This window comes from Ipomoea nil, unplaced genomic scaffold (genome assembly GCF_001879475.1).
Source record: "Ipomoea nil cultivar Tokyo-kokei standard unplaced genomic scaffold, Asagao_1.1 scaffold2926, whole genome shotgun sequence".
NCBI classification, from domain to species: domain Eukaryota; kingdom Viridiplantae; phylum Streptophyta; class Magnoliopsida; order Solanales; family Convolvulaceae; genus Ipomoea; species Ipomoea nil.
In genome coordinates, this window is record NW_017619354.1 from 2745618 (window position 1) to 2770107 (window position 24490).

The 24490-nt window shown below is 34.9% G+C and overlaps 4 protein-coding genes across 14 annotated transcripts; 1 reads left to right on the forward strand and 3 right to left on the reverse strand.

The window, feature by feature from the left end:
• Positions 1–1282: 1282 nt before the first annotated feature.
• On the reverse strand, positions 1283–8582 carry LOC109161777. Of its 3 annotated transcripts, XM_019310280.1 has the most exons (12): positions 7994–8581; positions 5854–7957; positions 5437–5676; positions 4649–4775; positions 4343–4495; positions 4017–4228; positions 3869–3938; positions 3548–3754; positions 2583–2821; positions 2283–2361; positions 2050–2190; positions 1283–1964 (listed from the first exon to the last, which is right to left on the reverse strand). In XM_019310280.1, exons 1-12 carry the CDS (start codon positions 8430–8432, stop codon positions 1749–1751), a joined length of 4227 nt encoding a protein of 1408 aa, XP_019165825.1. In that variant the 5' UTR covers positions 8433–8581; the 3' UTR covers positions 1283–1748. The 3 variants fall into 3 exon arrangements, with proteins under 3 accessions (XP_019165825.1, XP_019165824.1, XP_019165823.1); XM_019310279.1 differs by having other exon boundaries at positions 3869–3935; positions 5854–8582; XM_019310278.1 differs by having other exon boundaries at positions 5854–8581.
• A 2036-nt stretch (positions 8583–10618) lies between these two features.
• Positions 10619–12625, reverse strand: LOC109162130 (probable inactive purple acid phosphatase 16). Of its 3 annotated transcripts, none has more exons than XM_019310837.1 (5): positions 12214–12625; positions 11913–12140; positions 11547–11814; positions 11159–11327; positions 10619–11030 (listed from the first exon to the last, which is right to left on the reverse strand). In XM_019310837.1, exons 1-5 carry the CDS (start codon positions 12575–12577, stop codon positions 10815–10817), a joined length of 1245 nt encoding a protein of 414 aa, XP_019166382.1. In that variant the 5' UTR covers positions 12578–12625; the 3' UTR covers positions 10619–10814. The 3 variants fall into 3 exon arrangements, with proteins under 3 accessions (XP_019166382.1, XP_019166381.1, XP_019166380.1); XM_019310836.1 differs by having other exon boundaries at positions 11547–11817; XM_019310835.1 differs by having other exon boundaries at positions 11547–11826.
• On the forward strand, positions 11243–22921 carry LOC109162132 (transport and Golgi organization protein 2 homolog). 7 transcript variants are annotated; one of them, XM_019310844.1, is made up of 7 exons: positions 20409–20656; positions 20918–21027; positions 21218–21401; positions 21498–21687; positions 21947–22153; positions 22317–22511; positions 22668–22921. In XM_019310844.1, the coding sequence occupies exons 3-7, from the start codon at positions 21319–21321 to the stop codon at positions 22833–22835; spliced, it is 843 nt and encodes a 280-aa protein (XP_019166389.1). In that variant the 5' UTR covers positions 20409–20656; positions 20918–21027; positions 21218–21318; the 3' UTR covers positions 22836–22921. The 7 variants fall into 7 exon arrangements, with proteins under 7 accessions (XP_019166386.1, XP_019166389.1, XP_019166390.1 ...); XM_019310845.1 differs by having other exon boundaries at positions 21280–21401; XM_019310841.1 differs by lacking the exons at positions 20409–20656; positions 20918–21027 and adding exons at positions 11243–11254; positions 17822–17826 and having other exon boundaries at positions 21280–21687.
• LOC109162129 lies at positions 12717–17897 on the reverse strand. Its single transcript, XM_019310834.1, has 14 exons — positions 17768–17897; positions 17587–17688; positions 17384–17449; positions 17207–17277; positions 17020–17117; positions 16777–16828; positions 16375–16467; positions 15642–15752; positions 14941–15238; positions 14248–14702; positions 13941–14050; positions 13528–13586; positions 13259–13446; positions 12717–13112 (listed from the first exon to the last, which is right to left on the reverse strand). Exons 1-14 carry the CDS (start codon positions 17817–17819, stop codon positions 12924–12926), a joined length of 1944 nt encoding a protein of 647 aa, XP_019166379.1. The 5' UTR covers positions 17820–17897; the 3' UTR covers positions 12717–12923.
• Positions 22922–24490: the final 1569 nt, after the last annotated feature.

The following is a 24490-nucleotide window of genomic DNA, read 5'->3' on the forward strand; positions in this document are numbered from 1 at the left end:
AAATGTCCCAAGGGAGAGTGTTGTAAAACCTTATGTTGTGGACATTATTCTGGTTTTATATTGATGATAGGATTCTCAATACTATAGGATTTTTAATGCTGTAAGAGTCCTAAAGGTACGATAGAGATTATATATATCATTGTAATGTTGTACAGATGGTTGATGAATAAGAGATGATTCTCCTTTCTCTTTGCCTATTCTGAATATTCTTTCAACATCTTAGAATTATATTTAGTTTGTTAGAATTATTTTATTAATTTTGTTTATCTAATTAGTTTGTTAGGATTAGTTTATCATATTATTAATGATTTATCTTATTCACGTGGTTATAGTATGCTTTTAATGAGCATGATACGCAATGCAGTGGAATAGAGAATTCAAGATGAATTTTTTAGATTGAAAACTGAGATAGTTTTTTTTGAATTTGAGATGACTTTAGTCATGATGAGTTGATCATGACACTCTTGATTTTTTTTTTTTTGAAAAATGGCGTAACCAATATATTAATTCAAGAACTGAACGATAGAGTCAGGAGGGATCAAATTCCAATACATGGAGTGATCCTGATCATAAGCTAATCTAGCTAATGCATGCGCATGTAAATTTAACGTTCTAATAATAAAACTGAGCGAACAATAATTAAAACTACCGATAGCTGGCTTACATTGATCTACGATGATTCCAACGTAAGATAAATTCGGCGTAGATACTGAGTTTACGGCATTCTTCAATACAAGACAATCCGTCAGAACATCCACCAAGTGTAAATTAAAACTTGACTTGTGAACCATTCTAACATCTGGCTTGGGGGAGAAACCCAAAAAGAAACCCCTTACCCAACTTAAATTGAACCTACAAACTGAATACACTAGCCTAATATATAAACCACCCTAAAATATCATTTTTAATTAGAGTACCCTTTACCCAACCTAACTTGAACCTACAATCTGAACTGATTACACCCAACCTAATAAATTAAACTATTCTAAAATATCTTTTTCAATTAGAGTATGTAGAATCTTTTTCAATTAGAGTATGAAGAGAAGATTTGAAGGTGGCAATTTTTCAACTGTGCTTGATATCAAATTAGTTTTCTACTTTTTGTTTTGACTTTTGAAGCCAGCCGATATCAAATTAGTTTTCTGCTTGATTTTAATTTTAAATTTTGAATTGACATTTTTACATATTCCTCAACTGACCTATAAATTTCCAGTTCAACTTTAGTAGATATAGTCACATGATTCCAATGTGAAGTTTCCTTTCGGTAATGGAAAATTTTGCCTGAAGATAATCAAGTAAAATTTACTCCAGTAATAAAAAGATGATTTCATCTCATCCTAGTACTAATCACATTCACAGAAGGAAATACATATCCAGAAGGGCGGGCAGCGTCCTCACTTCTGAATTTTCATTTCCACTAATCACTTTATGATTTAATTAATATTAACAATAAGTATAGAGCTAGCTAGTTCACAGCACTAAAAGTTCGTCCAATCAGGCAGGCCAACCGTCTTGGTTAGCAGCGTTGAACTGGACTCTGGCTCGGGCTCCCCACCCATAGCTTTCCACTTTCAACATTGTTTATGTCCTTCAAAATGTTGGTCTCCATGAAACCAAATTCCCAGGCTGGTTATTCATATCTGGGCTGAGACAGGCCATATCTCTAAGGCTCGAAGATTTTACCCGAACTAGCTATCTCACTCAAAACCTTGATCCCAGCCAAGCAAAAGACCTGCAGCAAACTCCTTTTACCAATCGGAATGAGAATTTCCATGTGTTCTCCACGACTCTTGCCCATAACGCCTATTACTGCTTCGTCGAAATGGAGGACTGTAAAACTCTGACCATCTCTGAGCCCTCTCAAAAGGCGAGTTGTTAGATTCAGATGATTTGTCACGGGTATAGTTCCATTTGTTTTGTTTGCGGGCAGCCCTGATTTCTTCTTCATAATTGTACTTTGAGCGCTGCACAAAGATGAAAAAGATACTTCATGCACTCATTCTAAACCAGGGAGAGCAGTAGCACTAATTTTACATAGAACAAGCATACCTTCTCAGAATCTGAGAGAACAGCATATGCTTCCCCAATCATCTTGAAAAGACGGTCAGCATCCTTCTGAACTTTCTCACAGATATCCTTCCACAACTGTCCATCATCCATGCTCTCACTTCTTGCCAAAAACTGAACAGCCTACATCACCATAGACCACCAAACATGAGTATATATAGTACATACATTGACAATCTATTCAACCATATACAACTGATTTATAATCTCAATACTTTGTCAGGATGATGCTTTAAGGCTGCTTTCTTGTATGCCTTCTTGATGTCTGATTCAGGATCAGATGCTTTGATTCCCCTGCCAAATAGAACTGGAGATGATTAATACTGAGTAGCTTGAATGCATCTATGGAGTTTTTTTTATGCATCTATGGAGTTTTTTTTTTTTTTTTTTCCTTTTCAATTAAAAAGAAGCTCGACAAAATCACAACATTAAGGGCTTTTTCCCTTAGTTTGTCTCTTTAGGAAGATTAAAGATGAAAGCTTTTTATGCATATCAGTAAGGAGACATCAACTCACAATATGAGATAAAGATCCAAGGGAATTTCACTTTTTGCCTTCTCTTCCATTGAGGAGAGACGTTGGCGAGCTATTTTTAGTTCTTTCAAATTGCTACCCTTAGATCTATCTTGTGATCCAGCTTGATGATCCATTTCTTGTGATTGATTTTCTAGCAGGGATATAAGCCTCTGAAGATCAGTAGCTGCATGCTCATAGTCTCTAATCATCTCATGCAAAGTAGCCCTCCTTGATGCTGCCTGCCAGAATAAATGAGACTCAGATTGACAGATTTCAACTACAGAATCTGACCAGAATAAATGACCAATTAAACAAGCTTTGATGCCTCACATGAAACATCAATAGTGAGAAGCAAAGTGATCTCCACTCCAATCACCAACTATTTCTTTCTATGATTGACATAAAATGCATCTTTCTAATATTTTTGTTTTGTTTTCCTAGAGATATAGGGTGCAAGATGATTTTCACAGTGAGGATGGATGTCAACTTCCTGAGTAGATTTGTTCGTAAATAGGTCACAAATAGTCATGCTTTTACTAAAATTCTACATATACCAGAAAATTACAAAGGAGATGTCCCTAGAAGCAACAGCACAAACCTATAGGACAAATATGAAACAGATAATACACCACCTATGACCTACCTATCCTACTTACAGCTATGTTGCTGCAAACTGTTGCAACAAATGCAAGGTTACCTGGCATGCACATACAACAGCAAGCACTAAGCAAACAGAGTGCAGATTCATTAAATGCTACACTGGCAGAAAACTACTCACTCTTCTGGCTTATCCGCCATTAACACCATTTTAACAAAAATGTCAAGAAGTGATAAAATACTCAAGAAAGAAAGAACAATAATTTGCTGAAACGCACACAAAGAGAGATTGTTACACTGCACACAAGGAAACATACATGAGAAATTATTTATTTGACATAAAATAAAGTTTGTTTATGAAGGAAAACCTTTGTGTAATTTTTGTCTAGAGCCATGGCTACACTGCAATCAGCAACAGCATCAATAATTTGTCCCAAACTTTGATGGACTGCAGCACGGTTGCAGAAACAGATGGCTGCAAAAGGCAGTGATTCAACACTGCATGATATAGCAGTATTATAATGATCCAGAGCTTCTGCAAACTTTCCAGATTGGAAAGCTTCATTTCCTGCTTTCTATTTGAAAGAATAAAGAATCAGAGTAAAAAGATTGACAATGCAGTAAAATATTGGCTCAATAAGACTACAGATTACTACCACAGTAAGAACACAAAATGGAAACTAGTGTACCTTCCGGGCTAAAAGTTCACGTATAGTAGTGCCTAAAGGAAGTGATGACTCCTGAGAACTGTTTCCACATCTAAACAAAGAAAGATGAGAGCATCATTAATATCAACAAAAATATTTTTTTTAAAACAGAACAGAAAGAGAGATTTACCCATCTTTGACAAAAACTACTTGCTCTTGCTTCTCAATCAGATGAAGAGCTGCCTCAAGCTTCCCAAGATGATAGTAGGATTTTGACATAATGCGCCATCTCCACAGCTTTACAGAATTATTCATGTTTTCCATGTTATGGCAAGCAAAGTTCTTTTCAGCAAAATCAAGAGTCTGCTCACACAGCTTAATTGCCTCATCATACATACGCAACTGTAAATTGTAAAACATCATAATAATTATAGATATTGTCTAAATGGAGTAGAAAGGACACCAAATAGTAAAAGGATGTCTTGTACTTATTATATAAGCTGTAATAGCACAGACCTTGCATAGACCCTCTCCTTTCATTTCAAGTAACTTTTCTGAATAGCAGCTTATAGACAATGCCTTAGCAATAATTTCCAGAGCACTTCTTGCAGCATCAAAAGTTTTCTGTTGCAAGAGTTCAGCAGACTGACGCAAATTCTCAGCCACTTTCTGCTAGCAATAAAAATTACAGAATCAAAAACAAAATGAACAAATAAACAAATTCCCACTAAGATCTCAGTAGTGGGAATGGTTAAAATGATTGGCTAAAGAACAAAGAGGTTTCCTCAAACCCAATCAGGTATAAATTTAACAATAAGTCACCTCTGCCTTTTGCAGACCCTCTGCAGCTTCAATAGTAATTCTCCTATCCAAGCATACATCTCTTGATTCCAAGCAGCTGTTGTAATACTGCATGGCTTCTTGCACTTCTCCCAGTAACAGGTAACAACTAGTAATTCAAAAATTATTAAGAAATATGTATATATGGATGTGCACGTTATATAAATATATGCAACAATATCCATCATTAGATGTGTAAGCATAAATGTAAGACTAGAATACCACTCAACCTTTATGTTCAACAATCACAACGGAGCTACATATGAATTCTGTAAGGTTTTAGGAGGAAATGATAGTAACCTACCCACCAATTTGGTGCAAGTGCTTATTTTGATATTCTGTGGATTTCTTAAGGAGAAGGGTTTAGAGTGGAAAGTTTCTTCAGGGCCAGAAGAAGATATGCAAGAGGGGTGCAGGTTTAACATGCTCCTTGCTCTAGCTAAGTGCATTTGTTTGGAAATTAGTGCTAGAGTGCTCCAAAGGCAAACAATTTTGTGTCAGGAGAAGACATTTAAAACAAGAGCTTTTCTTCTTTTTACAAGATCAGAGGGCTGCTCATGGTCAGCATATTGCATCAAGTACTTTACTTTGCAGTGGGGCTAGGCCCCTCCAATGCCTGTAACTGTCCTAGCCAGGCATTACCTCTTCAACTGATGGTACTATATAAAAATGCAGGCAATATGATTATCCAAAATGTAGGCACAACTAAAAAGCAAAGATGAAGAAAAAAAAAAAAAAGAAAAAAAAAAGACAAGATGTTAAGGCCTTACTTTGCAGCTCTTAGCTTTACTTTGAGAAAAGTAGGGTCTAGAGCAGCTGCATTTGCACAGTCATTGATTGCTTCCCTCATCCTACAAAGTGACATCCGTGTGGCAGCACGGTTGCTATAGCATAACAACAGAGGCTTAATACAGCACTCTGGAATGTTTGACTGTGAAACAGATTTTATGCCCTTGCCATAGAAATCCTCAGCTTTGTGTAGATCACCAGCCTTATAAACTTGGTTTCCCCTGAAAAATGTCATATGAAAGTGACCATCAGTAGAGTTATTTTAATCAAGACGAGGAATATGATAGTTATAGCATTAAAGAAAACTTGCAGAAAAATATGGAAAGATTTTAAACATGATTCATTCAAATGAGAATCAATAAGGAAATTTGAATAATTTGCTCAAAAGTAAGAAGCACCTGCTTCGCCATCTCTCACATGCTTCATACTCAGGAATTTCTTGCTTGGCATGCCCCTCATCAGTATTGAATAGATGAACCCCATTTTCTTGAGCACTGGAAGTAGCTCCCCTTTGGACCTCTGGTGAATGATTATTACCCAGGGGGGGAAATTGGACAGCAGGAGAAGCAGAGCCGGGTTTCTGTTGATTGATTTGGTTTGATCTATTACAAACCTTTGTCTTATACTTTTTCTTGTACTGGCGCCTTATTCTTGATAATCCATCTACAGAAGATGGCACAGTGGAGAAAGCAACATTTTTCTGATCACCCAAGTGATTCCCTGAGTCAACATCAAGATTATTCTCACTAGGCCCTGGACATTTCTTCTCAGCTACAGAGGTTTCAGCAAATGGTGCAGAGTTAGTATCCTGATATGGTGAAAAATCCATGGGTGAAGCACAGTCAGGAGACTCATTATTTTGGGGCTCAACCTGCTTTTTCATCAGGTTACGTTGCCTCAATGTCTTTTTCTTTTTTGACATTTTATCCCTCATAGATTTACTGCTGTCATAAACAATCTTCTTGCTCGAGCCAGAACATAAATCAACATTAAAAGAAAAGGCTTCACTAGAACTAGATGCATTGAACTCTGTAAAGATGTTCCCTATACCAAATGGCAAACTTGTAAAGCTAGCTTCATCTTTCTTTTCATCTTTATTAACAGAAGGTGATACAGGGGAACTGCCATATAGCTGGATACCAGTATCTTCAGGTGAAAATGATGGTATGGAAAAAGCATTTCTGTCAACACCACTGTCGCGTTGGAAACAAAATTGGCTCCCATCAGAAATTTTGTCATTTAAATTAATTGGCTTGTTCTCCTTCCCATATATTCCAGCAGAAGATCTCCAGGAATTTATTTGTTCACTGCAATTAACAAACTCTGTGTTCTTATCCAGAGATTCAGCCACATTTTGAGTACTCACTCCAAAAGAACTAGCTCTCTTTCCATCAATACCAGATGTACAATACTTTCCAGTACAGGTGACATTAGTTTTTTCAACCTTACCAACAGCATCATCATTTCCTGGTACCCTTGAATTCACATTCTTATACTGATTGTTGAAATTCAAGCCAGCACTACCACATTCAGTAGAAAAACCAGAAGTCTTTTGATTACTTCCAAAAACAAACACATTTTGTATATTGTCATGTGGCTTACCACATAAATTATTATCACCACCGAAACTCATTGAATTAAACTCATCAGAGAGTTTAGAAACATTGCTCTTATGAAAATCAGTATCTAAAGCACCCTGACTACTAAAAACAAACATGTGATTATCTTGAATATGTGCATTCTTACTATTCATTGAATTATGCTTGTCCTCATCAAACTTGCCACTTTCCTCACACCTGATGTTCGCTATTTCACTATTTCCTCTAAACACAAAAACTTTATTAGAATTTCCCTTCTGAGACTCCACTTCTGAATCTGCTTTGACCCCCTGAAATTTTCCAAAAGGTTCCTTTGCTTTTGTATTAGCAAATGATGAAGAATTGTTTAAATTAGCACCAAAAACAAAACCTGTGAAATCATTTTTAGTTGAAAAACTATAGTCAGATCCAAAAGCAAAGGCTGCAGTCTCATTCATTTCAGGGACAGATGTTCCACCACCTACACTAGATTCTTTCTTTCCAGAACTCAAATTTTTCAAATTTTTCAATGAAGCTTTCTGATTTGAGCCAAATTCCCCATTATTTAAACTAAAATCCAATCCTGAAGTACTCATATTAGCACCAAAACTATTATTTGGATTAATGGACTTGCTATGCTCATTAGAACCCAAGTTATTAGGTTGCAAAGCACTTCCATTAGCAGTAAAAACTGAAGCAACACCACCAAATTTCTCAAACTCGAAGGTACCTGAATGTCGCTCACCATTGTTAGAAACTTTTTGCTCCAAATTTGAATGTAAATTTGCTAAATTTTCGAATTTCAAATTTGAGACCGAGCTACTCCCGGTAGCTTCAGGTACAGTGCCGCCCATTTCCGCACTAAAAACGGATCTTGGTTTGTTCTGATTAGCTCCAAACACAGGTCCCACATTCACTGAACTTGAGTCACTCTTATTACCACTAAAAACAAAATGAAAATTCCCAAACTTATTGCCGCCCATTTGTTTTACGTTTTCACTACGCTCCTTACTCCCCTGGTTCATGACCGATCCAGAATCATCACTGCCACCACGAAATACAAAGGATCCGTTCACATTATGAGTACTAGCAGCAGCAGGACGATCAGCCTGACCCAAGCTCTTAGGATCCAGCTTAAACGAATCAAACCCCAAACCATCCCCAGCAGACTCTGACATTTTCGACTGTTTCCTAATCTTCACCATCCTGGGCTTAGGCCTCGAACTCCTGGTGCCAATTTCTGAAACATTCGAACAATTGAATCCGCCATTAGTTGAAGAAGCAAGGTTGACACTGCCAGTTGCAGGCGGATGTCCCAGATTGGTCTGCGAAACAGGAATTGCGGGAGAGATGCCAGATGGAGTGCTCGGAGATCTGAAATCCATCGCCGCATGCGACATCGCAATGATCGATTAATTGGGAATTTGAATTGCCGACGAAATGGGGAAGTAGGGTTTTTTCCGAGAGTTTCTGTAATTTAAATCTTTGCTTTGTAAGAAAGGAATCGGGCATGAAGAAAATAAGAGATTTATACTTCCTACCGGCTACCACTGTCACTGTCCGGTAAATCTTCAAGAAACGTAGCGAACTGTAATGGCAAATTATAGGAGGGTTTACTCTAAATTTTTTGGAAATAGGAGAATAAAAAAATAAAAAGCATAAAATATGTTTATTAGCATAATTTTTTATTACTCCGTATGAAAATGGGCAGGGTCGTTTACCAAAATGGAAAAATGGAGAATTTTTTGAAAAAATGAAGAATTGGAGAAGTAGAAGAATGGAAAATGGAAAACTTGTTTACTAAAATCAATTCTCAAATATAATTTTCTATCTCCATTCTTCCATTTCTTTAAGATTTTGGAGAAAGAAAATTCTATGTTCTCCATTTGGAGAATTGGCAAAGACACGCGTGAACAGTAGGTTGTTTGAGTAGAGGTCCTGGGTTTGAATCTTACCTTGCACTTGTTCTTTGCATTTCGCTTGGCTCCACTTCTTCAATTTTTTGTCTTCTTCAATTATTATTATTATTATGTTTTTCTTCAGTTTTCTCTTATACGCCTCATCTTCAGTTTTTCTTCTTCAATTATTATTATTATTATTATTATTATTATTATTATTCTTCAATAATAATAATAATAATAATTATTATTATTATTATTATTATTATTATGTTTTTTTCCTTATTATTATTATTATTATTATTATTTATTACCTTTGTTGTAGAAATGTACAAATGTTATATGAGATAATTGTATTTAATAAAATCAGAAAATTAGAGAATTTAAAAACTGGAGGAATGGGGAATGAAAATTAGAAAATTGGAGAAATGGAAAACTGGAGGAATGGAGAAGGAAAAAGGAAAAAATGGAGAAATGGAAAACTGGAAATGGAAAAACAGAAAAATGAAGTAAACGACCCCGAAACTTTCTAAAGGTCCGTTTGTTTCAGGAAATTGTCATTTATATTTTATTTTTTATTTTCTATTTTTTGTTTAAAATTTTTATTTATTAAAATTTGATTTTTAAATTAATTTTTAGACTAGTGTTATAAAATTAACATAAATTTAATTTTGAGTGATTTTTAAACTTTATATTTAAAATATTTTTGAATAAATTTGGTTTAAATAGAATAAAAATATTTTTGAAGTCTAATACATGTAACATTTCATATTCGAACCAAATTTACATTTGTATATAACACTAATAACCTTATTAAGTTCTCCTAAAATTTAATTTAGATAATATTAATATTTTTGAGCTATATTTAAAATATTTTTTAATATATTCATTTTTTGAATTATATGTAAATATAATTTTTACTTTGAAGTCTAATATATGTGAAATTTCACTATCTTATAGAGGGGTGTAAACGAATCGAATCGAGTCAAATATCTCACTATTCGATTCGAATTCGACTATATATTTGAATATTCGTATTCGTATTCGTTTAATATTCAAATCTCAAATTTGATTCGAATTCGATTTGACTAGTTTATGGGAATATATTCGATTCAACTCGAATATTTAAATTTGAAATGCCTAACTTAATTTTTTACAAAATTCTCCAATAAATTAAGATAAAATATAATAAAAATTTATATTTAAATAACATAAAATATTCGAATACTATTCAAATCGAATACACTCTAATTCGTATTCGTATTCGAAAAATATTCGAATTGAAAAAAAATATTTGAATTCGAATTCGTATTCGAAATATTCGAATTCGAATCACGAATCTAATTTGTTTTAGGAAAATACTTAGTGTACTCTCATTTTATACTCTCAACTTGTACTCTCTCTCACATGTTCTTGATGTAGACACATTTTTGTGGACCCACATAATGAAAATTAACCAATCTTTGTTTGCCACCTCAGAAAATACAAGCAAGGGAGTAGAATTTGAAAGTTTGTATAGTATAACTCTTTGTTTTATTTGATTTGTTTACACCCCTAATCCTATATCCGGATCAAACTTATATTCATTTAAAAAGATTTGTGAATCTCCGACTTTTTCAAAAATAAAAAATAAAAAAAAATAAAATCAGAGTATCCTCAATGATATTAGATATTTGTAAGTCAACAGATTTTGACGTCCCAATCCTCAATATTTCATCTCAGACTTCACAGTATGAGTATGTACACGATAATCAATCATATCATATTCCCGTCTAAGATATTGATTGAGTTTCATGGTTCGTTTGATACAACAAATTACAAATATATTTCCAGTGCTGTAGATGTAAACAGCTTTTCCTCTTTATGTGAAGAGAGGATGAATAATCATGAAGAGCTCAAGACAACTTCACTATGTAGACTGCCATCTTCCATCCGAATCCAAGATTTTAGAGAGAAAGGTTGGTGGCTTATCTCCAGAATCCTAGCCCCTCTACCCCAATTCCCATATCCACCATAGCCGGTATGACGAGCATAGCACAGCCACAGGTTCTTGTGAGGACAGCACCAGTCCAGTCCATGGTTATGCCCAACAAACACAGCCTGTCCAAATTAAAGGACCTCACACTTCACACTTTAAACTAAACAGGGTTATGATATGGGGTCTCTTATCTACTATATTGAGAGATTGTAGAATATAATAGACAATTATGTTATTATTCAGTCCTTACCATCACAGAAGATCTTCCTTCAAGGAGCTTCATAATCCCCATTTCAGCTTCCTGGGCAGCAACTTTCTCGGTGAACATTGAACCCACGCAATTCTTGTCCAGAACAGACTTTGGAGCCGCGTGCTTATACTCCTGACTAGGTATATGCCAAAATATTAGCTCGGGAACCCTGTTACAATTCATCGATTTTCACTTCATTTGGAAGAAAGTCGCTAAAGAGTTCAATTTAGAACACTACCATCCTTGCCATTTGTGTTGGATGATAAGAAACAAGAACTACCAACATGGTTTTCCCATCATTCATAAGCAATCAGTAGCATGAGTGACAAACCACACATCATCCAAAACCTCCTGCCTAAGTGAAACTATGCAATTGATACATATATACCTTGCATCGGGGTTAACCTCTTGAGATGTGCGGTTGAACCATTGAGCCTGAGCGTACGAGACAACCTCTGGGTATGAACCACCACCAGAGTCTAGGAAGTACATATACGCTACAGGGTCATTCGACGATGCGAGTTTAAGAACATAATTGGATACACTAGGCCACAAATCCTTGGGACCAGTTGTAGAGTATGATAGCCGTGTGTTATGCTCTACTTCATTTTTCATCAGCTCCAAACGTGTTGTTCCCCTGAAGCTGCAATATTCACCTTCTGAAGTAGCTAGAAGGCAATCAAAGTTAAAAAGGTTTAATTTTCATTCCCAGAACACATCACATTGAACATATATAGATAGATCACCAACTAACCTGCAGGGTATGAGACATTATTTTGTGGACATAAGAGTGGAGGGACTCCAGAGGTTGAAAACCATTCCATTGGCCACTCGAATGGCATATCATCATGGTTACCAAACACACTAGCCCATGGAATCCCCCTAGCTCTAGTAGGAGAGATTGCTTGGTCCCAATACAAGCTAGCATTTTTAATAGGGATATTGTTGGCCGTGATCACATCTCCAAGATAAACTACAAAGTCTGCCAAGAAATTGAATGTCTTACTAGAGAAATCACAGACCCACTCAACTGACTCAAGTATAAAGCTCCTGACCTGGGAGTTCTTGATCGAGGACGGTAGACATGACTTTTACTAAATTTATATCCTGGCGTGGGCCCCAGTCTGTCCAGGCGTCCTCTCCAAAATGCAGGTCGGCGAACAGCGCGATCTTAAACGGTGACCCCGGCGGCACGTGCAGAGAATCTTCCGGTTCGGTCCGCAGAGGGATTTGGAGACGGGATTGATGGAGGTTAGATTGGAAGTCTTGTGAATGGACGATGAGGATGAATCGGGAGAGCAGGGAGAGGAGGATGGGCAGTGCAGTTAAACGTCGTCGCATGTTGGCTGTGTGGGAGATACTTGTTGGCGAAGATGGTGAGTTATGGGCATTTCCGGCATACCTGTATTTTGTCTTCATTGCACATTTACAACTACACAAGCTTGAGGAATATGCCAAGTGAAATATTCTTTATCTTAACACGTACCATAAAAGATTAATGATTATACTTAACTAAGTAGTAATTTCATTAATATACTTGTGCATTCAACAACCACATTGTAAAGAACATGGCAATTGGCTAAGTCTTGAAAACCACTCAACAAAATCGTTGTGCAAATACAGTGGCTCCATTCTACCATAAACCAACAACCCTTGACTCTTATGTCCGCAATCTTTACTTTAAACCTAATCCACCAAATTCTTTTGCTCAGCTAAAGTACTCTATTAAGAATTTTCACCTAATAATTACGTGTTAGCACATGAATCAGAGGCTCTCTGCAAACTGAGAGGCTCCAAGATCAAGTTGTTGTTTCATGATGCAGTTCATGAACCACTCACTACTGAATGTCCTTATCCCTTTCTCTGCAGCTGACAGTGCTTCATCCGTGTCCTCCTCGCATGCCACAAACACGGTTTTCTTCGCATCATTCACCTCCTCCAATCCACCAAGAACCTAAAGATTAACATTTGTCAAAGCATTGCTTAAACAAACTCAAGATGACATAGCAATTAGGAACATTGCAGATGTTATTCCTCAACTAAATACCATAATGTGTATGTGCATTTCTTTTAAGCAAAATTTCTTGAAATTTGACTTACATTCCCTCCGGCAGATTTCACAATTGCAGATAACATACTGGCAGGAGGTTGAACATGAGCTGCAAGGCATATGTCATAACCATTAAGTAAACTTTGAGGGCGTGCTTTAGCCCTAAGAACTGCAGATTTTAGCTCAGTTGTGTACTTGAGTTCATAGTCTTCATCCTTCAAAATGAAAGGCATTTCATCTGGACAACATGGAAGCCAATCATATATCAAAATATGTTAATGGTTTCCATAATATATCAAACTTAGATCTTGTAACATACCCACGAATCTGCCTTTCCGAAAGCTTTCTTTCAACCAACTGGGTGATATTATCCAAGACCTGGGTAGCATTGTGTATACATTTTAAAATCAATGTCAAAGGTGAATAATAACAAGCAGATACTAGTAAAAACTTAAATTTATGTTAAAATCTCAGAATGAAATGGAGTATTATTCTTAAATACAGAGTAAATAACTAGAATGTAAAAATTAAAAATTCTGAAAACTGATGATGAGCAATGGATCTCATGCCTCTGTCCCTTTTCAGGGATTTACTTCAGGAACCACAGCGCTTATCTTGAAGGATAAAGAATGATATATACTAGTTATACGAGTAGTATCAATTTTTAGTTGTTAAAGTGTATTCTGGCCAAGATATAATGAAGTAGTTCACTAGTTCGTAGGAAATACTGACCCTGAGCATAAAGCTTTGCAAAAATTCAGCGTTTTCCTTACTTTCCCTGTTACCACATGCGTACATTCACTTCCATCAGAAGTAACAAGTCCACCAAGGTCTTCAATTATCTGCACAAGCACCATCAAGTGTCAGGAAGTGGTAGAAGACTGTCATATGGCCTCTTTCATCATTCAGTCAATTAATTGTTTTGCTGACTAATTTTCGTAAAGACATTCAGCCAAAAGTCAGAAACAGTGATTAAAAAGAGTAAAAAGTAAGTTGCTAGTATTGGATATCATCAATACATAGGATGACTAGTGAATACCTTAGTTAGATGTGCTTTCTTATTATCATCAGCTATATTCATCAGCATAATTCTGAAGTGTTTTCCCAAGGGAGGAATGCCCAGGTTGCTATTACTTTTGGATGTCACATCAAGTGCTCTGTATTCTTCATAATACTTGGAGCTGCATGTTAAAGGATCTTTATGATGATCATGCCCTAGAAATGCACTTTCAGAAGCTGCCAAGGAACCACCGTTTTTATGCATAGTCGTCTTTCCATTGTTTTCTAAAAGGAAGTTGTTAGAATGTAAGTGGCAATCAGCTACATAGCCTCCCTTCACTTTTTTTGAGTTCAAAGAGGTAAGTGAGGCTTCCCACATCCTTTTTTTTGTTCCTGGTGCCGAACATGAACATAGTTCCGGATAAGGTTCAAGTTCACATTCATTTACTCCTGCACAGTTGGCATCATATCCACAATTTATAGTTTCCGCTGTGTCTGCAACTTGACAATTTAGATTCAAACAAACAGATTAGTAGATATTTATCATACACATAGTTCTGAAAGAATCCTCTCAGTCATTTATAAGAAAAAGGCACTTAATGAGTCATAGAAGAATGAATACACTGTTAATAACCTCACCCTGCACTTGCTCACACTTGATCATTATGCATTCTCAATTTTCAAACCCAATGAAATGAAAGAAATGAAAAATTTATGCAGCAGCTTCACATACCATAATGTTGAGTATCATCTGTGCTGATATGTTGATTTACTCCATTGGAAAAGTGATTCCCTTCTGGTACACTTTTATCTCGTTTCTGAGAGATAGGGTATGAACAATGTTTATCTGGAGAATTTGGTGCTACTGTCATCATTAGATTCTCTGGGGAATTTGTTAAACTTTCCTTGTTAAGATGAGAAACCAAGAGAGTTGAGCCACCAGGAAAACACAACGCTCTACGGATATCAGTCCTTATAGGAAGCCTACGAGCTTTGCCTTTTGCATCTACCTGACCAATTACTACAAATCCCTGCAGATTTAGCTTATGTATTTAGTGACTCGAGCAAAATAAAAATAAACTGGAACATGTTTACATCAAGCCCATGGCAAGTATTCACCAGGTACATAAATGAAGCCATTTTGTAAGCCCATTTTTGTGTTTTGCATCCATGTGTTTAGCAAAGACACCAGTCAGATTAAATTCAATATAATACACAACTACGAAACTTATACACTATTCTTCTCAGGCTACTCAGAAAAAATTGTTAAACTATTAGAAAGCATATCATAAAATCAGATTTTTCCTGCTAAAGCTTGTGACCACTTTACTCATTGGATACACCACCCAAATGAATATATGTAGAAAAACAAAAACATTAACAGCAAATGAATAAATCACTTCAATCTCATATTAGCCACCATTTAAGGTATACCTGCTTAAGCCAAAATCCTTCGGACTCCTTATCTCCCCAACAAAACACTGTCCTAATACCCACATTCTGCAATCTCCTTCTCAGTTCCATGTATAATATACGACCTATACCCTGTAAGAACCTGGGCCTAGTCAATTACTATCAGAAGCAGGAAACAAATCTGAAGCTATTTGCAAGCATACAATCGAGATGATATAACAGTTACTGAAATAAAATAATAATAATCTTTATATTTCCATAAATAAATAAATGCTACAGTATGTAAAGGAGTAAAATAAAGTTTACAAGGGATGCATCTCTGAATTGACATCATACACAGGGAACCAGTTTACTTCCACTTGTAACTTAATTGAATAGCAAGCTGGAGCCAAGGACTGAAAATTCTAGCATCAGCGGGTTTGAATCCACTTCTAATAGCTTTTTGCATTAGATATCTAAAAAGGCCTGTGTTGGGTTTCTAAGCAGTAATTGAATGAGGTCTGAACTCTTTCAATAGTGATTGGTGTACATTGTTTCTTGCCATGAACATCATGCAGAAAAATGAAATAAGCAGTTTCATATAAAAGGGAAGCTACACTTTCATCTGATACTGTCAACTGCAGCCATATCCTTTAGATGAAACCCTAAAAAGAACCCTAAAGAGTAGCCTCATTTGCTAAGGTCATATACCAGTCTATTTATAAAAGTAAACCTGAAATCATAAAAAAATAATTTGGCAAAACAAACACTAGACCTTGTGTTGATATTGTGATCTAACAGCTGCAAGAGGAATCTCAGCATACTGTGTGTCAGCAGAGATTAACTGATAAGTAGTTGCTGCAACAACCTGTTCAATAATGAGCAAGATCAAAGAGATATTATGGAACCCCTGATTAGTCACCAAAAAATTATAAAGAGTAAAGAGCACTTCAATTTGTTAAAGGAGTATGCATGCTAAATATAACCCAATAAAATTGAATCTATCCTACAAATGTAAGCATATACACAAACATATGCACACAAACTCTTTTTGCTTATGATATTCCAAGGGCTGTGCTCTACAAGGATATGAATTTGATCTTAGGAGGCATCAGCTAACACCACACCTTCTACATTGATACATATAAAAGCAACTAGTCAACTACTGCAAGCATACCTCTCCATGGTGTTCACCCTGTTTAATCCTCAAAATCAAAGTGCAGTATTTCCTGCAATAGCAGTCATTAGCCAATTCCTCAAACTTTAGAATCTTGATTGAGGTGATAGCATTCAGGCCATAAATCAAATGTTCATTACATATATAATTCTAGACACATTTAACAGAATGTCATAAGAGATATTGATGAGACTGAAGTCCTAAAATAAAATTGAAGGGACTGTATAAGTTTCAATAACATACCCACTTGATACACATTTATCAAGGAACAATGATTGCTTTCCAGTGTTTGCAGCATATTTCATTGCTGGCAGTTCCTTAACATAAATGTTTAGCACATCCTACAACAAGAAATACAACTAAGCACCACATATGTAAAGTGATAGAGAGAGGCAGAGAGTTATAGAGATGGAAAAGAAATGTAGATTACCTGAACCAAACACTTGGTTTTACCATCTGCATCCTTGGGATTAATGAGCTCAAAACAGTAATTACCTAATCCTAAGAGGAAATAAATCATTATTAAATTCTGACATCTAATCGGATAATCACAAGAAAGCAAATACAATAGAAAAATTATTGGAGAAAATTCAAAACGAAACATTACCATTTTCCTCATTCTCAGAACCCTGAGGACCAAAATTCACAATTTCGCAATTCCTGTTCTCCATGACTGTCTCAAGTAGTAACAAAAACAATAAGAACTCTAGAACAAATTCCGATAGTTCTGACAGATATAAAGTAAATAGTAGAAATCTGAATTCAGAAATATCAAAATTTTGAAATTGAATTACTAAAGGGCCTTATTGCCTGAAATTTTGATATTGGCATCTTTCGAGAAAGTGATTCGGAGGCTGTTTTCAGTCGACTCGGATGCAAAGTTTTTGGCTTCGACCCGCACATGGCAATTTCCTGCAAATAAATATATTTTCTAACAGAATTCTTAAATTGATTATGACTTTTGAAGGAATAGGCGGGGTGAGAGTATTACCTATTGGAATCGGGGGTGGCGAAGGTATAGAAGATGCCTTCTTGGGTGCCATAGCTTGGGTTTCTGCTCGTAACTTTTGCGGAAGTGAAAAACAGTGGGAATTTTGCAGAGCTGAATATTTACAGGTTCACTATGGCGGGAATAGGGTAATGGTTTTTTGAATTTTTACCGAAAACGTGATTCCTTCGTGCCTTTTGTAGTGTTTAATGTGGTATTCTGGTATATATAATAGAGCAATTTTTTATTTTTTTTTTTGAAATAAACACTATAATATAGCAATAATATAAATCTATAAATTTCTCTTTTTGTTCCATCTTATATGACATGGAAATTGCAAATACGTTTGATTCATGAAATGTTAGATTATCATAGTAAATGTTAGATTGTTAAGAATATTATATTACTATTAAATATTTGATTAATGTGTTTAATTTAAAAGTGAGGTATATAACATAATCATGTTTGGTCGATTTTTTTTTTATATTATAATGATTATTTTACTTTGTCAATAATATAGTGATTTAGTGGCATAAAGTGAGTCTTCCTAATGAAAAGGGTCATGGAGTTGAGTCTTAGTAAGGGAGGTATTAAATTTTTGTGTTTCAGTACGTTAAGAAATTAGCTATGAATAAGTGACACAGGGTCTGTAGTATTAAACCAAAAAAAAAAAAAAAAATTTACTTTAATATCATTAACCTATTTTTATGTCTTTCAAAAAAAAAAAACTATTTTTATGTATTTAAATAAATTTTCAAATTAAAATAAATAAATAAAAGAATTGCAAAATATATAAGTAACTGATTTTAAATTAATCAACAAAGAGTTTGAGCTTAAGAAATATTGTATGTGACTCTTGAGATGGGAATAAAAACAAATGATTTAAATTGCAAAATTAGTAATAAGACAAAGGGAATGTGAGAATATATGATAAAGGAAAGTGCATCTCACGTTCCGTTCAAATAGCTATTAGAGATAATAAAAGAATAAGCTATCAACAACTTGATGGTTATAAAAGAATAAGCATATTGTGCTCAGATGGCACCCAGGTTAGATTCTCATATGAGAGATTGTGAGTTCAAACCTAAACGTTATTTGCTCTTTATGCAGTTATATTCTAATAGAGTTAGTAGCATGTAATTTAGTACACAGATGTAAACATCATCATGTTGTCCTATATATAAATATAATATAATTTTTAGAAAATTAATTCCAATCAAATTGTACGGACTCAAAATATATTTATATAAAATAAATAAAAATGAAAAAAGATGATTTTATAAATTAGAATATAAACCCAGCGATGAAGAATGGAGAAAATCGAGTTGTGTGCACTGTAACACACATTTTCTTAAAAACCTCCCGATGGTATTTGGATCGTTGTAGCATTAGTCTTTCAAGATAAAAAATAATCCAAAAGTTTTTTTTTTTTTTTTCTAGATGTGTAACCCCGAGAGATAGCATTTATTCTTAACATTAGTCTAAAAGAGTTTGTATATATATTGGTGCAAAACTGCAAATCCACTTCCAAACGTGGGACAAGTAGTCATGATCACGGTTTGATTCGAACCGAATCGTGCACGATAGACAGACCTACATGATAAAAGATTTTATCTTTATTTGTCATGTTAGGGAGTAAAAGTGACGGAATAAAATTTGAGAATACATATAGGCCCTTTTTGGTAAAATAGTTAACCTATAGGTCAATTTTGACTTATTTTATCATTATTAGCTTTTTTATTTGGTTAAAACAAATCAATATAAATATTTAGTTAATTAGTTTTTTTGTAACTCTAAAATGCTAAAAAGAAAAAAGTTGCTGAAAACAATTTTTTCAATTAATTTTTTTTTTTAAAGAAAATTATACCAAAAAGCTATCAGCTAACACATAATATACCAAACACTTTATGCAGTTAGATTATCAACTACCAATCGTTATGCTGTGGACTCGTGCCCAGCGTGCATCATGGGCACGGTAACGGTGCCGTCAGTGGCACCGTTATCTTCCTTTTTCTTTCTTTTTTTTTTTATTATAAATTTCAGACCGCTTCGTTATAGGAGCATATATTCACAGCTCTGTGTTCATAATTTCATAACTGTACATTCATAATTCTATAACTGTACATTCATAATTCAATAACTGTAAATTCATAATTTTCGAAGCTCTATGTTCATAATTGTAAGTTCATAATGTCAGAGTTCTGTGTTCATAATTTCATAACTGTACATTCATAATTTCATAACTGTACCTTCATAATTTCATAACTGTACATTCATAATTCCATACTGTATATTCATAATTTCATACTGTACATTCATAATTTTCGAAGCTCTATGTTCATAATTATAAGTACATTCATAATTCTATAATTGTACATTCATAATTTCATAACGAATACGTTGTTAACACCGTTAATGACCTTTCAAACAATTTTATTTTATTTGTAGTTAGGACAGAAAAAATGACGCTATTTTAGAGACACGCACACCTTGGAAGGTGCGCACGTGCGCATAGCATAATTTGCCATCAACTACCCTTTATATTTTTAATAGAGCTAAAAGTAATTTACCAAAGAGGCCTTATTCTCGAAAAATGTCTTCCTTTTTCAGTTTTGGTGGGCCCATTTTCCGGGAACAAAAACATATTCTGCATTGGTTAAGCTTCACTCTGCGCAGACATCATCCTCCATTCATCTTCTTCTCCCGTTGCCTCCCTCGCATGTCTGAACGCTCTCTCCTCTATCGATCACTTCTCCAGTCACAAGAACAAACGGTTTCGACCTCCGTTCATACTCGTCTAGCCATTAATCTAACATCTTTTACGACGCTCATATGAGAATCGGTAGCCAAGGTTGAAGGAACCAGACAGCACTACTTGATCTTGCTTTCCTGGTATGCTTTTGTCTTTAATGGGGATACAGTGACTTGCTTCTCCTATCATTTTCATTTTTATGTTTGGTGGTGGCTGGACAGTAGTGCTTTTACTTTGAAATGTTTGTAGAAATCAACCCTCGTGCTAAAACAATTATTATAGGGATTATTGTAATTACCTCTAATCCTTCAAATTGTTTAGTAATTTTTGTTGATCTCATAATAGATGCAAGTAACTCTACCATTGATGTTTCTAGAATTGTATTTTCCTATGTATTGCAGGATAGTTTTGGGAGATTGCATGAAAGAAGCAAAGAGACACCCAAGACTGTGAAACTGCTCACTCCCCTTGTCGCCTATTCCCAAACAAAGTGACCATTCAGCTTCCTCAGGTAAGTTTATGTTTCATGTCTGCCCTATTGAGGTTTATCAGGTCACTTAGGCTAGATTAATTAGGCTATAAATACTGAACCACTGTATAAGATAGGAGCATACAGAATCGTATAATCTGAATTACCAGCAATACCATTACTTGATTACTTGTCTTGTTTACTTTTGCTTTACATTCTTAAACATACTCAGGTAACATTGTTACGCGGTCATAGTGTTCTTCTAATCATCTGATGAATTTTTTGGATCATAAGGTCAACGCTTCTAGCTTTGGTGTGAATTGATGAAACACAATGTGTATAGCTGCATTCCAATGGAAAGCTCATCCGATCTACCCCTTTCTTCTGTTCCTCAACCGGGACGAATACTATGATCGGTACCTTGGCGTAAATCTTACAAGTTCAATTTCTTATGTTTTAGCTGAATTATTATTATGCTTCTTCTTAATTAATGGATTGTTTGAGATTGAAAGGCCGACGAAGGCTTTGGCGTGGTGGGAGGATGGTGTGATTCTTGGAGGAAGAGACGTTCTCGCCGGTGGGACTTGGCTAGGCTGTAACCTCAAGGGAAAAATCGCTTTCCTTACCAATGTCCGGGAGGTCGTCGATTTGCCGTCTTCTCATACCAAGAGCAGAGGAGACCTTCCTGTTCGCTTCTTACGGGTACCAACTACCTGTTTGTTTAAATGTCTACATGAATTTTCTACATTATCAAAATGCCCACCCCCAGGCCCGGCTCTTTCTTTCACGGACTTGTGATACAATAGTGCCTCCAACTCCTCCAAGATAGCAAAATATTATACATTTACTTAATTTGGTTGTTATTTAATTCGTATCTCAGAAGTTTGTTTCCTCCAAAATTTGGTTGCTTAATTACATTATCATTGAAGTAATTGTCATAAATGCTAGCTCGTGGTTGCAGAGCAATAAGAGCCCTCGTGATTTCGCGGAGGAACTTATGGCAGAAGCTGACCATTTTGGTGGGTTTAACCTGATAGTAGTTGATATCTGTTCCATGACCATGTTTTATATAACCAACAGACCAAAAGACAGAGGTGTATCAGTGACAGAGGTATCGCCTGGTATTCATGTCTTGACAAATGCATCACTAGACTCTCCGTGGCCTAAGGTAACTAAAAAAACTTACTTTTAGCTAGCTAGCGTTCTCCTTACCAAATTATTAATTTAGCATGCATGAAGAAATTAAAGCCTATCTAGCATTTTTCCTTCAGCCGTTTAGCGTGCATGTGTTGGCAAGATAACACGGCTTATGTTTATGTTGTTTTTTGGAGGCTCAACGGTTACAAAAAGGTTTCAAGTTGGTGTTGGAAGAATATGGTGAATCTGAAATTCCATTGGAGTCAGTGGGGAAACAATTGATGAAAGACACAACAAAAGATGAGGAAAGGAACCTTCTTCCTGGCATCTATGCACCTGAAAGGGAGTACCAATATAGTTCCATATTTGTTGAAGCAGAAGAAGATTTGGTACTCTCTCTTCTCTCCCTAATATAATGCGCAGAAGCACACGCACAAATGCACAATTAATTATCTATAACTCTCTAATGATCTCGGTGCTATCCTCTATATAAGGGGTTATGGCTAGTTGAGTTAATGCTGTGAATACTTTACTTCCATATATAGGTGGGGCGTTATGGCACTAGAAGTACTTCTGCATTGGCTATCAAGAATTCCCTAGAGGTCAACTTCTATGAGATGTGTCTTGAGAATGATTTGTGGAAGGAACAAACCATTTCCTTCAAGATTGAGAAATCTCCAACCCCGGCCCATAAATTCTATGATTCTGTTTAAACTTACTTGGATTTGTGTTGTATTGCTATTATGATCATTTTCTTCTCTTGATAATTTCAGGTGTTTGATGGCAATCCTTAAAAAAAGGTTTCTATCAATTTTTTGTGCATGTGTCTATATACTAAGCTTTGCCTATCCCACGGAATCACCCCCTTTCTCCAAAACAAATGAAAAGACAAATAAATAGTTATCCAAATCTCAATTCATAAATATAAAAAATGGAAGAAGTTCACAATTTACAATGGACAACACATTCGTTTTCTACCTTGCATAACCCTAAGACAATTCAATTTTTCATGAAATGAAGCTTTAAAATAGTAAAAAGGAAAGTAATGATTAATCACATCTTGTGTTTTTAATGCCAAAACCTCATTCTCTAAGAACATTCTGAATTTTGTGACTTGCTCTTTAGGTATTAATGTATGAAAATATGTTCTTTAATGTAAGAACTTGTATGTTTGTAGTGGGACTTGGAGAACATGAGTCTCTCAAAATGTTTTGAAAATGTGGATAGATAGATGAAGGTTATTTTTTTTTTTATCTGTATATTAATTATAAACAATAAAACAATCATCGGAAAACAAAAATAGTTATTACTATCGAGATGTTTGCAATATATAATTAATAAATATTAAATAATAAAATATTTAAATAGTTACTCCCTCGTCCTATTTTATTGTATACTTATTATTGATGGATTAAACAAACTCTTTTTATTTGTTTATTTTTTTTAGTATTTTTTATTTATTTTTAGATTTGATTTTTTTTTTTTTTGTGTTTAATAGTACTTTTAGTATAGTTTCTAAACATATAAACTTTGTTACTAATACTATTTTTTTTTTTAGTACTATTGACTATTACAAGGTAGTATCTGTTCTATACTTTCTCTATCTGTTGTAGTTCAAAGAGTCAATATTCCACCATCGAAGTTCGATCGTGTAACCTTCCCTCAAGGAGAGTCACAGAGGTGTCATTTGAGCACAAAATGATTGACTAATACTAAATTTAATATTATAAAAAATTAAATTAAAAATAACTTTAGTTAAGTTTCTTGACACATAGAAGGAGACAAATAGAGTTTTTTTTTTTTTTTTTTTTTTTTTTTTTTTTGTCAAGCAAAGGCTGCAAAGCACATTAGAAAATGCAAAATAAAATAACTTTAGTCAAGTTTCTCGTTAGCTTAGCTGTAATATAATTATAAAATATTTTAATTTTTTTTAATAAATTAAACTAAATAGTTAATTGATTGGCAAGCAAATCATAAATAATATGTCATTATATGCAAAATTACATCGTTTTTTGTAAACGAAAAAATTAGATTATTTTTTCTTTATCAAAATGCTTCTGCTGGAGTGCTGGATAGATAGATAGATAGATTTGCAGTCTCTTCCGTATACAAAGGTACACGAATTTGCAAGTTTGCACTCTCTCAATAGATCTTTACACTTTAGTACGGAAATTTTGGGGAAGAATCATAATTTCCTAAACTGATGGGAAAGAAACTTAAGAAAGGTATTGCCATGACATTTGATGTAAAGAGACATATGTACACTTCCGTTACCCACCATCATCCCATGTGAATAGCACGGATATTACGGGATTGGGCCGCCTGACTGGACCCTACACTAATCATTTTGACCAAAGCAGTTAATTTG

Bases quoted from the DNA above. Each gene is read 5' to 3' on its own strand.
- LOC109161777 (XM_019310278.1), bottom strand. From the start codon at position 8,432: ATGTCGCATGCGGCGATGGATTTCAGATCTCCGAGCACTCCATCTGGC. The intron at 4,776-5,436 runs GTAAGGCCTTAA...TTGAATTACTAG, and splicing joins GTAAAGCTAAGAGCTGCAAA to TTGTTACCTGTTACTGGGAG. The intron at 2,822-3,547 runs GTTTTCCTTCAT...TTATTCTGGCAG, and splicing joins TAGACAAAAATTACACAAAG to GCAGCATCAAGGAGGGCTAC.
- LOC109162130 (XM_019310835.1), bottom strand. From the start codon at position 12,577: ATGAAGACAAAATACAGGTATGCCGGAAATGCCCATAACTCACCATCT. The intron at 12,141-12,213 runs GTCAGGAGCTTT...ATTTCTTGGCAG, and splicing joins CCTCGATCAAGAACTCCCAG to ACTTTGTAGTTTATCTTGGA. The intron at 11,827-11,912 runs GTTAGTTGGTGA...ATTGCCTTCTAG, and splicing joins TAATGTCTCATACCCTGCAG to CTACTTCAGAAGGTGAATAT.
- LOC109162129 (XM_019310834.1), bottom strand. From the start codon at position 17,819: ATGGCACCCAAGAAGGCATCTTCTATACCTTCGCCACCCCCGATTCCA. The intron at 15,753-16,374 runs GTCTAGTGTTTG...AGGTTCTTACAG, and splicing joins GATCACAATATCAACACAAG to GGTATAGGTCGTATATTATA. The intron at 14,703-14,940 runs GTATGTGAAGCT...GTCAAGTTGCAG, and splicing joins AGATGATACTCAACATTATG to ACACAGCGGAAACTATAAAT.
- LOC109162132 (XM_019310841.1), top strand. From the start codon at position 21,319: ATGTGTATAGCTGCATTCCAATGGAAAGCTCATCCGATCTACCCCTTT. The intron at 21,688-21,946 runs GTACCAACTACC...TCGTGGTTGCAG, and splicing joins TTCCTGTTCGCTTCTTACGG to AGCAATAAGAGCCCTCGTGA. The intron at 22,154-22,316 runs GTAACTAAAAAA...TGTTTTTTGGAG, and splicing joins TAGACTCTCCGTGGCCTAAG to GCTCAACGGTTACAAAAAGG.